At 48.0% G+C, this 14196-nt stretch overlaps 5 protein-coding genes across 5 annotated transcripts; 1 reads left to right on the top strand and 4 right to left on the bottom strand.

The window, feature by feature from the left end:
* Positions 1 to 78: 78 nt before the first annotated feature.
* Positions 79 to 1741, bottom strand: HO133_009930 (uncharacterized protein; the record flags this gene model as incomplete). Its single annotated transcript, XM_037300787.1, has 3 exons — positions 79 to 115; positions 175 to 227; positions 290 to 1741. The coding sequence occupies 3 exons, from the start codon at positions 1739 to 1741 to the stop codon at positions 79 to 81; spliced, it is 1542 nt and encodes a 513-aa protein (XP_037153604.1).
* Positions 1742 to 3160: 1419 nt separating this feature from the next.
* Positions 3161 to 4545, bottom strand: HO133_009929 (uncharacterized protein; the record flags this gene model as incomplete). The annotated part of the gene is made up of 5 exons (XM_037300786.1): positions 3161 to 3171; positions 3223 to 3971; positions 4050 to 4077; positions 4128 to 4411; positions 4463 to 4545. 5 exons carry the CDS (start codon positions 4543 to 4545, stop codon positions 3161 to 3163), a joined length of 1155 nt encoding a protein of 384 aa, XP_037153603.1.
* A 590-nt stretch (positions 4546 to 5135) lies between these two features.
* On the bottom strand, positions 5136 to 6485 carry HO133_009928 (uncharacterized protein; the record flags this gene model as incomplete). Its single annotated transcript, XM_037300785.1, has 1 exon — positions 5136 to 6485. The coding sequence occupies one exon, from the start codon at positions 6483 to 6485 to the stop codon at positions 5136 to 5138; it is 1350 nt and encodes a 449-aa protein (XP_037153602.1).
* A 584-nt stretch (positions 6486 to 7069) lies between these two features.
* Positions 7070 to 8251, bottom strand: HO133_009927 (uncharacterized protein; the record flags this gene model as incomplete). The annotated part of the gene is made up of 1 exon (XM_037300784.1): positions 7070 to 8251. The coding sequence occupies one exon, from the start codon at positions 8249 to 8251 to the stop codon at positions 7070 to 7072; it is 1182 nt and encodes a 393-aa protein (XP_037153601.1).
* A 1956-nt stretch (positions 8252 to 10207) lies between these two features.
* HO133_009926 (uncharacterized protein) lies at positions 10208 to 11734 on the top strand (the record flags this gene model as incomplete). Its single annotated transcript, XM_037300783.1, has 5 exons — positions 10208 to 10424; positions 10478 to 10725; positions 10868 to 11108; positions 11173 to 11315; positions 11600 to 11734. 5 exons carry the CDS (start codon positions 10208 to 10210, stop codon positions 11732 to 11734), a joined length of 984 nt encoding a protein of 327 aa, XP_037153600.1.
* Between the last annotated feature and the right edge of the window lie 2462 nt (positions 11735 to 14196).

Genomic DNA, 14196 nt, shown 5'->3' with positions numbered 1-14196 from the left:
AATGTCTCTGAGAGGGTGTGTGCGGACGAGAAGTCGAGCCTCGGGTTTGTGCGAGGGGAGGATGGGCTTGAATGTACGTCACATGGACATGGAGATGGTTCGTTGACCGTAATTGCTGCGTATTATTAAGTGTACAGAATAAGGTCTCGATCCACAAAATCAAAACCTAAAAACCTTTCGTCGATTGATAAAGTGCCCTTGATCATGCCATGACCGCTGAGAATTCTCTTCGCGGAGATCCATATTATGGTATACGCGACTTCCCTGCTTCCTTTCATCAACAACACACCGTATCGTCCTCCCCTCTCTCCTTGCACTTCCGCTTCCCCCCGTCCTTCTCACACGCCCACGTATTATCCTTTTCCACCATCCATTGGTCTCCCTCCTTGAGACCCACATGCTGAATGTCGCATCCCTTATGGCCCCATTTCTGCTCGTAGACTTCGACGCCCGCGGCGATCGTCAGCTGTAAAGCTTTTTCCCACCCGTCGGCGTCGTAGTAGAAGGGCTCGCCCTTGCCGCCGGATTGTTTCAGTTGCCAAGAGTTGCGGTAGGGGTCTTTGCGTTTTTCGTCCGCGAGGGATTCGAGGGTCGTTTGTAGAGCTGTCCAGCCTCGGCCGCCAAGGGTGTCTTCTTCGGTTGAGGAGAAGTATTTGAGATTTTCCGGCGCGGTGGGTTGCTTGGGGGTAGATGCAGCTGCCGTGCTGTTCTTTGGCTCTCCGATTGTGACTTTCCCATGTTCCCCGACGGTGACGACCGTCTTCTCCTCTTCAGCCCCCCTCTCCGCTTTCGCTTTCTTTCTCCTCCTGTACAGCACCTCCAAATCATCCAAGCTCCTCCCCACATCAAACACCTGGCCTGCGTCCGCAATCGGCGTCTCCAACCCGTTCAGCGCAAACCGGCCATGCATGTCGCAGTCCGTGCCATAATAACCTATCATCGTATCCCATCCACCCACCTTTACATAAGCCTTCACGTTCACAAGAGCCAACCAGTCGTAGCTGAAGAAGCGCACGGCCCAGCGATCATGAGGTTCGTATTTTGGGGAGAAGGATTCCCGGATGACGTCGACGGCGATGGCGTAGAGGGATTTGTAGGGTTGAATGTCTTCATGGCTTTGGGGAACGGTGTCCATGTGGGCCCAGAAATAGTGGGTAAGGTTGTTGTTTATCGCCTCTGACAGATACAGGTTCTGTAACTGGGCAAAGGTTTGGAGGGAGGGTGTGGTGATGACGTTGACGCCGAACAGTTCGATGAGGCGATGGTAGTCGAGATAGAAGGGGTTCTGGGATGTGAGAAGTCCGTTTTTGTTCGCGTCAAAGGTCCCTGTGTTCTCCACGACATAGATATCTTCGGGCGGCCAGCCGGCCGTTATGTAGCCAACTACCACCTGCTGCAACAGGGGCCAGTAGCGCGTGAACCCTATGTAGAGTCGCGTTGACTCTGGCACATGGGGTGCAGGCGGCTTGTTCCATGATGGAACAGGAGGTAGGTCTGCGGGTGTCCGGGCGCTGGCGGCCAGAGGGAAGTATTCGCCCAAGGGGGGCGGCGGTGACGGTTTGGGGGGCTTGTAGATGATAGAGGGTCCTTCATCGACGGGTTCTGCTCCGCTTGGGGGAGGTGGGCGATAGGCGGTGTATGTTGCGAGAAGGGGCCGGCGGATTGTGTACAGGGTCAGGGTGAAGATGGTGAGGATGAAAGGGACGAGAGCCCAGCAGGAGCGGAGTGAGGGAAGGATCATGGTGGACGAGGAATGGCCGATGTCATGGAGAACAGCGTCGGCCCTCCATGGTTATAGGGTTCGTAGGTTGGGAAGGCCTAGGGGGCCGCTGGGAGCACTGTGCTCTAGAGTGTACTCCGTAGAGTGAGGTTTCCTCCTTGCTTGGCAGAATTGTTTCATCAAAAGCGGCGAGGGGTTCTGGTGGAGAAAACAGTTCGTTTGGGGGTCCTTTCATAGCCGCTTTAAGATAGCAGGAAAGACGGGCTAATTACTAATTCATACCCCGAAACTATGAATCCTTACCGAATCATACCCCTAATTACCGAATCATACCCCTAGGGGTATAATTCAGTAATTTGCCATTCATGATAAACATCGCAAAGGAGAAAATTCGCGACCTGGGCCATCCGATCATAGAAAAAAAGAAATATCTCCGACCGTATTCAATGGGTGACCTACCAGCTTAAATACATCAGATGAAAGCCGAGTGGGTGTTAGCAGCAGCCCCCACGGGGGCCCTGCGACGGTCCTACGGGGGCCCTATTTAGGTCCAAATAGGGCCCCCGTAGGACCTTCGCAGGGTCCGCGTGGGGGCTGCCCGCCCAACAGTGGGCTAAATTTGGCCCCTCAGCCTGTCTACACCCAGTCTATGACTCTCACACACACTCTTTACTTCCAATAGCCTACACAGGTATAGACATAAAGTAGGCACCTAGCTGCATCTACAAGTAGGCTATTCAAGTAGGCCACTATGGCAAGTTTGGTAAATTACCGAATCATACCCCAAATTTTTGGTGTAGGGGTATGATTCAGTAATTAGGGGTATGATTCGGTAAGGATTCATAGTTTCGGGGTATGATTCGGTAATTAGCCCCATGAAAGACACTCCCATCAGATTTGGCAGCAGGTCTAGACTCTCAAGTTTACATAGACAATCTACACTAAAGTTTTGATTGGCCAGCAGGAACTTTAGAAGACTGCTACTCCATAGCATCAGCATCTAACGCGTCTTCCCGACCCTAGCAGAATCGCCAGGGAAGTCCCACCGAGCACATACTCTACGATTGAGATGGGAATATGCTCTAACTGATGAAGCCCTATTTGCTTTTTGCTTCAACTTCATTCCCTGCCATCATCAAATAGTCCTTCGCTGTTGCCATATGCAGCGCCGTTGCGGCTGGAACAAATTCTTGAGGTCTATATTGCAGTCAGGGGCGCATGACACAGTTTGACACAAGTCACGGGAGCAGTGGGTGATAGCTATACAGGTGTGGGCGGGTGGGATAAAAAATGTTATGGCTCGGAAAGAGATGACTTCGAATGAAGAGTTGCTCTCTGAGGAGGAATAGATGTCTGTAATGCTCGTTGTGAACAAGTGTATCCTGCTATGGGCACATATACGAAACCTGCGCCCATGTCACGAGACCCACTGTGACGAACTTATAATTCATCTTTGAACCGTGAGCTTGGAAGAAGTGCAGAAACTGTTTTCAGGTCCTCACCTTGATACCCTCTCGCAAGTCTTTTCACCTCAATTGTCAATGCCTTGAGATGCGTGAAGTCATCAGCGTCCTCACCCAAACCCCAAGCAAACGCACCGCCCAGACCCTTCTTTTCCATAATGGCTGGGAACTTTTTAGCGATGACATATGGCGTGTCCCAGCTCCACCAAAGGTTTTCCTCCGGATCCCAGTAGTAGTGACCTCCATATTCGCTATCGTACTTGCCATGTGCGATGGCTTTTTCGTACGAGGCGGACACGTCATCAGGAGCAGGGTCGTGCCATGAAAAGGCACCCGCCTGGCCAAGGTCGGCGCCTGTTAAGGGGTCTTCCATCAGAGCGGTCTTGCAGCCGACCGGGTTTTTATCGCATCCTCCATGGGGATCGGTCTTGTACCATTTGATGTAGAACGCAAAACCTAGATTCATCTTCTCCGACGGAACGCCTCTCTCTTCGTAGGCTTCGATGGCGGTCAGAGATGACTCGATGCCGGTATGGTGTTTTGTGACATTGTCTCTTCTGTTCATTAGATCGTAGGTCATGACATTGAAGAAATCCAGCGATGCGCTAATTGCCGGTATCGTGGACTTGGTGAAGGCCAGCATATCTCTAGGGAGTCCCGGCACAGCAGCCGATATGAGCTTTTCGGGACCCAGAGCAGAACGAATCTCCGATAGCAACAGTGGATAAGCTTCAATCTCCCAGGCTTTCTCTGGATTCGGGATCTGCTTGTAATCTTCGCCGTTTCCACTGTCTTGGTTTTAGCGATGCATGAGCTGTCAACCGTGGAAACGCTACAGCAACAGGCTTAGGAGTATAGTCACTAACCCGGGGTATTCCCAATCAATGTCAACACCTGGAGGGAGTTTAGAAAGACCATATTCGGCTTCAACGCATTCGGCTTACCATCTGCACCAGTGGCATCCACCATTGATTTCACGTTATGTGCGAACAGCTTACGAGTAATTTCGGTGGCTGCCGCGATGCCGAAACCTGCTGTATTGCCCCAGCCTCCAATGGCTACCATAACGGCCGTTCCATCCGTGAACTGCGAACGAGCTACTTCTACTGTGGTGAAGAGAGGCCATGACGACGGTTGCACTTGATTGAATGTTGCGGAACTCATGAAAGCCAGAGCCACATGCGTGATGTCTGATACAAGGGATTTGTCAGGCACGACATTATGCTGTCTATCATGCCATAAGTAGAGTGCGTAGGCGAGAGAATCTAAGCTTACCAACCCAGTAAGGTACATCATATATCTGGTACTGGCACTGGCCATATGAGCCATGGCGATGAGAGCGGCTAAGAAGCGCATGAACATCTTCGAGGCTTGCGATTCGTATGTAGGAGGATCTTCTGTCTGACATCCACCGCAAATCGCACAGTCAGCGCCAGCGATTCTCAACACCAAACAGTGCTGCTACCGGGCTCAGACTTGGAGGAAAAAAGGTCAGATATTCAATGGAAGCTCAGCCTTGATCAAATGATTGTTCCGCCAGCATGTCGGGATTTCTTAAGTACTGTACAACAGTACCGAGCTTGCCTAGCGGCCGGAGTTAGACGTCTCTGTCCTGTATTGTACCTTACCGGCCCGCCTAAGGTCAAGTACGGAGGTCGGCACTAAAAGTCCTGCACAGCGCTAGTATCAACCCTAGCCCTGCTATCGGCAGGTAACTCTGTAGCGGAGGACTCTTGGACTACATCATAGGCGCAAGAATTGGACTTCAGGGATCTTTCGGGGCGCGATACCGGTCCTTCAGGCCCCAAAGTGGGCAAAGGCGAGGTGCAATACCGAGAGTGTTCTAAGTGCAGTGGTTAGATCGTTACTACCATAGGCACTAAGCATTCTTATGGACCCTCCACCTCGGATAAATAACTATGATTATTATCATCACTAATGTGCTGTTGAAATCAACCACCCTTCGCTCCCTCGACCGCCTCCACCTCATCCCCAAAACTCTCAATCCGCCCCCCACACATCTCCACGAATCGCTCCGCCATCTCATCCCCTTTCCTCTTCCGCGAAACACACCCTCCCCTGAACATTGGCCTTCTGACCTTTTCAACCTCCAACCTTCTCAAGGTATACCGTTCATTGATGTACTCATCACTCCTCCCATCACTGCCCCAGTCCAGCACCCATTGGGCAAAAGCGCGATCGTTCTTGCTACTACCCTGACAGGTGAGGAGTCGATGAGCCCATGCCGTGATGCCCGGGTCGTCTCGAGGCATCGACTCTGCGTGCGCGCGGAGGAGGAGCGCGAAAAGTCTGACGGAGACCGTGGCGTTGTTCACAGCCTCGGAACCGGGGCATTGATCCAAAGTTGCGACTTCGGGCCCACCGCGCTTTGCGACCAGCCGAAAAAGCTCCGCCGGCGGCTCAAATGGGCGATCGTCATGCGATGCGGTCTCCTGGTACTCGGCAAACCTGCTAGCGTGCCATATGAGGACGAGAAGCGCTTCGTGGTTGCCCTGCACAATCGCATTCCTCATCCCTTCGGAAAGCGCCGACGGATCGTGCTGTACCGTACGGAGGTTCACGTGGCTGCAGACCATTTGCACAAAGTCGATTCGGGAATCCGTCCATGTTGGGTGGCCCGTGAGAATGTGCGAGGGCAGGCATAGAACGTGCGTAGGCGATACCGTCAAGTTCGGAGTCGCGCGGGTGTCGAAGCGCGGGTCGTGTCCGTCGTAGGTCATTCGTAGGGCGGTCGCTAAGCGGCGTGGGTACTCCAGAGCGATGGTGCTTCCATCGAGGGCTGTGGCGCTGAAGGTGCAACGGCGGGTTGGAAGTTGGGCGATAAAGGCGTCTAGGCGCGTCTGATCGGAGGGTAATAATGGCAGGTGAAGCGTCAAGAGCAGGTCCTTCATTACTGCCGACATGGCTTCTGAGAGATACCGTTTCGCGCGGTGGAATGTACACCATCGGTACCCGAGCACCGCCTCTTGACGTTCCGTGCGTGCGTGGGCGTCGTCGGTTTCTCCGCTAGGCACGGGCAGCGGGCAGAAAAGATCCTGCACGTGTGGACCGGGCTCGTAGGCTTGTTGGACTTGTGCTCCAGCGTAGACGAGAGGCGTCCTGTTCCAGAAAGCGTGCAGGAAGGTGAGTTTGTAAATGTGTTGCGTAGAGAGAGCGGTTGCCAGTATAGGTGATGCGAGGGGTAGGTGGGGTGAGAGGCAGTGTAGGTAAATAGATTGGATGATTTCGGTCGGGAGGGAGAGCAGATGCGGTTTTGCCATGGCCAACGACTGGCTTTGCATCGATATTAGCAGATGCGATGCTGATATGTATGAGAGGGAGATGAGTGGATGATTAAAATGGAGAGGGGAACTGAGCGAATAAAAGACAATGTTGGTAAGTAACAAATCTGGACTGCGTCGCGAAATCCGGTGTTGTAAGGTATTAACGAATTCGTTGCGAAATGCATCGAGAACTGCTTGACTCGATGGTCGTATTTAAGATGAGAACGCTCTCACACAGGGATTGGGTTGATTACTGCGCCGCTTCCTCATCGTCTCAGTTTTCAATACCACTAGTAAAACAAATCCACGGGTGTTTGTATTTTTACACGCTTACTTGTACCTTTCTGATCATAAATCACGGGAACAGAGAATGTCCTCGCTTTCTCGAACATCAAGACTAAAAGTACATGGACCCAAAATCTCATCCTACATTACCCACTCGGTGCCTCTCATATATCCTCCTTCCACCATGAGGAGGGAGAACCGATAATCCATCCACATTGAGATGCAAGGTGCCACAGAAAATTGGAAACACCAACACTATCATCAACCGTTCATCCTTGCCATCGCTAATTAACCCGCCAATTCCAGGAGACAACCTCCTATGTCCAGTGAATGACCTTGTCGTACGACTTCGCAGGTACAGAGCCAAGCCCGTGCGACACATCAGACAAGGTATTCAAGTCGCGTGGGTGTAGACTGGCTCCAGGCTTCAACGTCTGTGAAGACACGTCGAAACATCCACTGGTCATATTCGAGGTGCAGACATTGTAGATGGTGTGAGTGCACATATCACAGTACAGCCCCTCCTGCGTGGACACGAAGTCCGGGCCCATGGAAGTGGTGCTATCACAGACTTCCTGAGCGCTGTGCGCTATGTGGTCACTGATGACGACGCTACTGTCACCGCAGGCTTGATTGCTACGCCTGATCTTCGATCTGCGCTTCGCGCCATTACTTTCAGTTCCCAGCATTTGAGATGCGTTCATCGGTGCATTGATTTGTGCATGCATCGGGACACCCGGACCTGGAGTGCAGGAGACACTCCCATCGACCAATATCAAGCTGGTGTCAACAGGATCACTGCCGTCGGATTGATATGCCAATGGTGGGGAAAAGACTGGGATGCACTGTTTCTCGCTGGTAAGGTCGGAGCCCCAGAGGTGGAATCTTGGCTTGCTTTCGCACATCGTAGCGGGGTTTTCTTGATATCCCATCGCTCGCACTTGATTAGACCCAAAGTCTGGGACGTGGATGCTGAATCCCTGCGCGAATTCGTCCCCGGTCCCAGGATCCGGACTATCGAGCCAGATGCAGCTTGGTTTGAACTCTGGATCTTCATTGGTTTCGACGAGGAGGTTGGAAGGATACCATTTCCCTCCACATTGCTTCCCTACGTCGCCGTAGAATTGGTTCTTGTCGCCCGATGCCATGGTGATGGCGAGATAAGCAATGCATATCTGGTCTGTTCCGCCACTGGTGATGGATATGTATTCGGCGGGTGCATTGTTGGTGTGGTCGTGGTGCTTGACAACTATGTCTTTGAATTCGCCTGATTTTATGGTCTTCTTGCCATGACTGGTTCCTAGTTGATTCCCATTGCCGTCGAACAATGCAATATTGGGTATGTTGCCTCCAATGGTTCCGTTCCCCAGGTCACTTTCTTGCGCCAGACCGACTCCGATACGCACAGTGGTGGTTGCTTTGTAGGGTTTGGGAAAGAAATCTATAGCGAGCGGAATCATGGATAGAGCCAGGAAAGCTCCATTCAAAGCAAGAGCCATGTGACGGGTGTCTGTCGGCGATTCGACTGATGAAATGCGGAAACTCTGACTGCTGATAGGTAAAGGGTGCAGTGACTGGTGAAGGTATCTCGGCCAAACTCAAAATGAACGACAGAGTATAATAAAGGACAAGGTCAAGGTAGAGATGCTAAAAAAATCAAAGACGTTATTTGTGAGAAAACGAAAGGCGCGGTGGATGAACACAAGGCAGCTCACCACCTACATAAGTACAGCTACATATCATAACAGTGTGTGCCATTGCTCGGGGATGCTTCGTAATGATATTCAGGTACAGACCCCTCAAATAAGACATACCAATAGTTGGTATCAACGGTAGTACTCTGGCACACCGGATGTGTGGGCGATCGTTGGGTTGTTCTGGGTTCTCATACAAAAGCCAAACATAAACCATGAACAACGAGATTCGCATGTTCCAAACCATCAACACAGCCTCATCAGAGAGTTGAATTACGTGTGTGCTCACCTCCAATCGCGACATTGCTTTGCCCTCACCCTAAGCCACTGACGGGGTCAAATCTTGAGAACATAATGACTCCAGGTGCGTGCGAGAGGAAATGAAAGGATAGACCTGAGGTTCACGACTGAGGTGTGGTTGTGGGTGGTGTGAAGCATGGGTCGCTAATTACAGGCCAGCTGCTTTGTAATCTGTTACAGAGGTTTCATACTTTACACTAGCGCCAATACATGGATTGATCTTCTCCCCTTCGAGTAATGCTAGCGAGTCAGGATCATCATCACTTCACACCACACGACCGTTGAAACACAACAACAGCGCCGGCATAACCAAAGCTCGCATCCACAATGGACACTTTTGTAACAATGCCATATGATTTGAAATTGCCATGCCAAGGCGACAATGCGACCAGTTTAGCCAGGATGTTTTGCGACTTACAGGAAACTTACATCTGTACGTTCACACACACGAATGCGAAAATAGATCCGTTGTGCTCACACAGGAGAGCGTGGCCCAAAAGTAGGTAGCAGAGTCATCAGTCCGGCCAGAGACTGCCAAATCCCCCTTCTCGCTAAGCATCGCATAATCGAAATGCAAGTCGGAAAGAGTCTTCGCTGGTGTATATTACATCTCCAAGCTCTCTCCGTGTTCACCGAATTTCGAGCGGCAGTGACATGATTTGATCCGACTAGACTTCTCTGATGCTCAGCACCCAAGCAGATTGCCTAGTTTCATCTAGTATCAGACTCCAGGTTGATACGTGTTTCAGGCAATTATGACAGTGTACGATAATGGAATTCTCGAAACGTTTGAACGCATCTCATGTTGTCGCTCCTTATTCAAGAGAAAATGAAATGCCTCGTCGCGATCGTTGCAAGGATTGGCACCACTAGTGCATCTATCGAGGCACATCTCGAACTAGCCTCTGAGCAAACATTCCGCCTAGTGGAACAATCTATCATCTTGAAGCCTCACGATGCTTGTACATCCAATCTACTGTTGCTGTTGGTAATCTGAATATGTTGATACAATGTTGTCATTAGACTAACATGTGCAATTCAGCTGCAGGTGTAGCGGGATGATCGTATGCCGATCGCCCTTGGCTGCAATTGAATGGGTCAGGCAATTAGCAGCTTTACCAGAGACTGCTCAGGACTTTTGTCTCAGCACGAATGCTCAGCCCACTCCAACATGTTATTTTCTCCTTACTACTTGAAGGAGGTACCATGAGATTGCCTTTTACATGTCCGCTCAAAAGAAATTTTCACATACAAAAAGGCTTCAATCCTTTGTATTCCTTCACTATCTTAGCGACCATAGTCCGTTCAGAGTCGACAGGAGTTCACTTCGTTTCCGGTATCGTCAACAGTCATTCTTTAATCTACCATTGATTTTCTAGGCTCATCTTATTCGATCCGGATCCGCTCCTTCCCTGAAAGCATCGACTTTCAGTATTCCATTTCCGAGGGAAAATCATCCAAATGCATCTTTCAACGCGTAGCAAGTTACTCGCGATCGCGTTAAACTGTCTTTACGTTCCCCTCCTAGTTCGAGGTCTACCATACAATGTCAACGAACTAGTTGTCCGCGCAGATGTTGTGGATTTGGACCCCACTGTCGACGATACAACCGGTGCCGACGATGACGGGACAACCGCTGCAACAGGCACACAAGACGCGGGATCTGACACATCAACGGGTAAGTTCTTCTTATATTATTGCAAAAACATCCCCTTTCCAACCAGTGTCTAGAATATGACTGGCCCTGGCCCGTCATTCCCGACTCTGGTGCACACAACGGAATAAGTGAGGGTCTCGACTCGGCCGGACGGCCCTACATCAACTACGCCTTGAACACAATCGAGGGCGCCATACCGGCCGAGCGTCGAAGTCCTGTCTTTTTCACGGATGTGAAACCGCCTCCGCCTGACAATTTTGTGGAGGAACACCTGGGCGGCAACGGATGGGACTACTTTGATGCGTTTCCCGAAGGCTGGGAGGTACGTTATGGAAGGGTTTCTCTCCTCTGATGTGCCCTAGACTTGTTTTTAATGATGACTGTACGTTTTGGAAAGGGCATGCTGACTTTGGCATTCTCATAACAGGATAGTTTTGGGAGTCAAAGAAGGATACCATTGTCAGATTCAGAGTATTGGCTCATTGTCAATAGAGCTTCAAATGGTAAGCATTCTCAAGGACATTCCACCAGCAGGAATGAAAACTAACAGAGTGTCTTCAGCCATGGCTCGAAGCAACATGGAGCCCGAAGTCTTCGTCAGCATGGACTCAGAAGGCGGCACTAGAAGCGTGTTCAACGGGGTTCAAACCTATGATGGTAAAGGCGACATTGAAAACGAAGCTACATGGAAGCCTACAAATAAGGGTATGCTTCCTCTCGAAACCTCACATCCGACGCACATACATTATTGACACGCCGCTCATCACAGGCGTCGGCCAAATCTTTTACCAAACCGAACTTCCCGTCCTGATGCGCAACCCCAACACCAAAAAGATCACTGCATATAAGAAGAACGACCAAGGCAATTACGAGTTCACGACGCAGTGGGACGCTAGTTTGCCCCGCTCCAATGTAAGCAGTATTTTCCTTCGCGCAGGTCAGATGCGCTGTCGGAAAAGGTGGCCATCGCAGCGGAGGAGTCCTCAGAACCCCGACAAAATCAACAGAGAGGACGAGCTTTTCTGTTGATCGGACGCTTCGTTCGAACAGCTTCTACCAGCAAGTGGCCACATCTTTCAGTGTCTGACACCCGTGAATGCGGGGAACTCACAAGTCGCCAAAACCCACTGTTCCTGACCGCTTGCCTTGCTCTGCCGTTCAATCAGACATCAGCTGACAGCGCTTTTGTGTTCTAGCCCAACTACAAACCTCGAAACTACCTTCCCGAAATGCCGCTTGATAGCGCGAGCGGAGGACCCCGGCTCGTTCCATTCTCCACGCCCGATGGTCAGGCGCCGCAGCGTTGGGACGATGGGTATAATCATAAGTAGGTTGGTTGAGTGGGCTGAGCGAGGGTGCAGTTGTGGAAGAAGAAACAAATCCAATGGGCGTGGTTTCCGAATCTGGATAATGCTTCGGGTGTCTTCCTCCCAAGGAGAGGCGGCTGGGTGGATGCGCGCCCATCGTGGATTTTGTTTTTAAGCATCTCGTTCAAGCGGTTCAGACGTACGGTTTCATTGGGTAAGAGCTTGCCGGTGTAATGTTGGGATCTAATGACGATGTCTAAGGGGTCTCTTTTTCCTTTACTTTTTAGGGGGTGACAGGGAAGACGTGGTGCGGTGGAACCAGCGCGAGTGGTTAATTCGATTGTGGTGGTTTTTTCTGTACTCTATAGCCTTCTTGTATGCTGTATCTTGTATCGTTCTTTCGCAATCATCCCATCTAGCTGGATTTTGATATTCGAGTTCTGGACAATTCGTGATTGGGACAGAAAACAAGGGATGAATGGCATTGGCAAGACTTCGAGGTCGCGTCTAGAAATGCTGATGCTGTCTAAGCCGGCTGTTATAAAACATGGCGAATGGGAGAAGGTGGAATCGAAAGCGATGGAGAGGTCGCAACACTCTATGGCAGACAGGACACTTCTGGAAAACGGACCGCGACGACAACTTGCCAATGGGTGAGTCGAGATAAATTCTACCTATTCGTTCAAAGAGTCTTGAGTTGATATCAGGATATTTTCAGGCCACCCAGTACCGATGGGTTTGTGGACGTCTATGGAAAGTCTGGACCTCGCCACACCGCTTCAGGGCCACGATGAGAAGCATGAAGTGAATCATCGGGAAAAGGTCCATGCCTGATTCGAGATCATCAAGAAACATCGCACTGGCTTTTTGGCTTTTTGTGGGTCGTTCGGCTGGCTGAATTATACCGTTGGCTCTGGCAGTCCGCGTGTCCGAGCACCGTATTCTCCAACTGCATATTCGAATGGCATACTCCGAAAAAAGTGTCTGATTTCAAAGGTGAGTGCATCTTATAACATTCGCAGACCCGACCATCCAGTACCGAAGCGTCGTAAGGCTTTCGTGTCCGACTCGAGGCAGAGAGTAGTTGGAAAGGCGTGATTAGTCATAGAACGATTAGGGATCAGACTCCTGAATCTTTCAGATCGCCTCGGTCGGATCAACCTCTCGAGTCTACTTGGACTTTATTCTTGGATTGATGTATTTCTTAGGATGCGGAGTGCCAATATTTTTAGATGTACGAAGAATTGGAGCATGTAATTTGATGTTGGACTTTCAAAACGGCAAGTGAGCCGGCAAGCGCCAAGAAGCGGGCCATGTCACCACCGTCTAAATACCTCATTATTATTGATAATATGATAGGCTATGCCCAATATAATTAGGGCTAGGGCTATATATAAATGCTATGTAAATAGATCGCATACATAGATAGATAGAATATAAGAAAAGAACTTCATATAAGTGAATATAGGTCTAATATAAATATAAAAAGTCGCTTACTAAATTACTAGAGATTCGTTCCTTCGAGTCATTCGATTTCGATTTATAATTTATAGTAAATCGAATCATTTCGAAGATTATATCTTAGTCTTCTAAGTATATTAATTTTATATATACGCTAAGTAAATTAATTATTCTAATATATTATAGCTATAACTATATAGCTATTATCTATAACTATATAACTATTATTAATAATTATATTATCTATAATTATATTTATCTATAGCTATATAGCTATAGTCTTTAGCTATATTATAATTAATAATTATAAATTATAACTAATAGCTATAAGTTATTAAAATTAATACTTTCTTTTTATTTAGCTATTAAAAAAATAGAGATAATAAAGTAAATAGTTAATATTACTCTTCGAAAAAATCTCTATAAAGAAAGTAGAGAAAGTAAAGAAATAATATAAACTTTTAATATAACTCTCTAATTTATTCTTCTAGAATACGTAGTAATTCTTATATATAATAAGATTATTTTAAAAAAGTAAATTTAGATCTTATATAATATTAAATTTTCTCGATAGTAGTCTTCTAATTAGTTAAATAATTATATATCTCTAATAGCTCTCTATATTATTTAAATAGCTTCTTATAAAGCGATTTAATAAAGATATTTACTATTATTTAAGCTATAAATATATAGTCTATTATAATTATTTTATTTTTAATTAATTAGTAGATATAATAATACTAAATATCAATATATTTAGTTTTTTAATAATACTCGAAGTTTTTTATAAAGCTAATAATCCTCTTATTATTATTAAGTAATATTATAGAATCTTTATTTAATACTTAAAAACGAACTTCTTATAATTATTATATAGTTTATATAATAATCTTATCTTCTTCTATTAGAGTTATATATTTAGCTTCTATTATAAATATAGCTATCTCTTATTATTTTCGATTATATTATATATATATTACTTATTTATATAGTAAAACGAATTTATAAATAAACTTATAGTTCTT

This window comes from Letharia lupina (genome assembly GCF_014066315.1).
Source record: "Letharia lupina isolate WasteWater1 chromosome Unknown contig_8, whole genome shotgun sequence".
Taxonomy (NCBI): domain Eukaryota; kingdom Fungi; phylum Ascomycota; class Lecanoromycetes; order Lecanorales; family Parmeliaceae; genus Letharia; species Letharia lupina.
The sequence above is the reverse complement of the archived record's forward strand: the minus strand, read 5'-3'. Positions and strand labels throughout refer to the sequence as shown.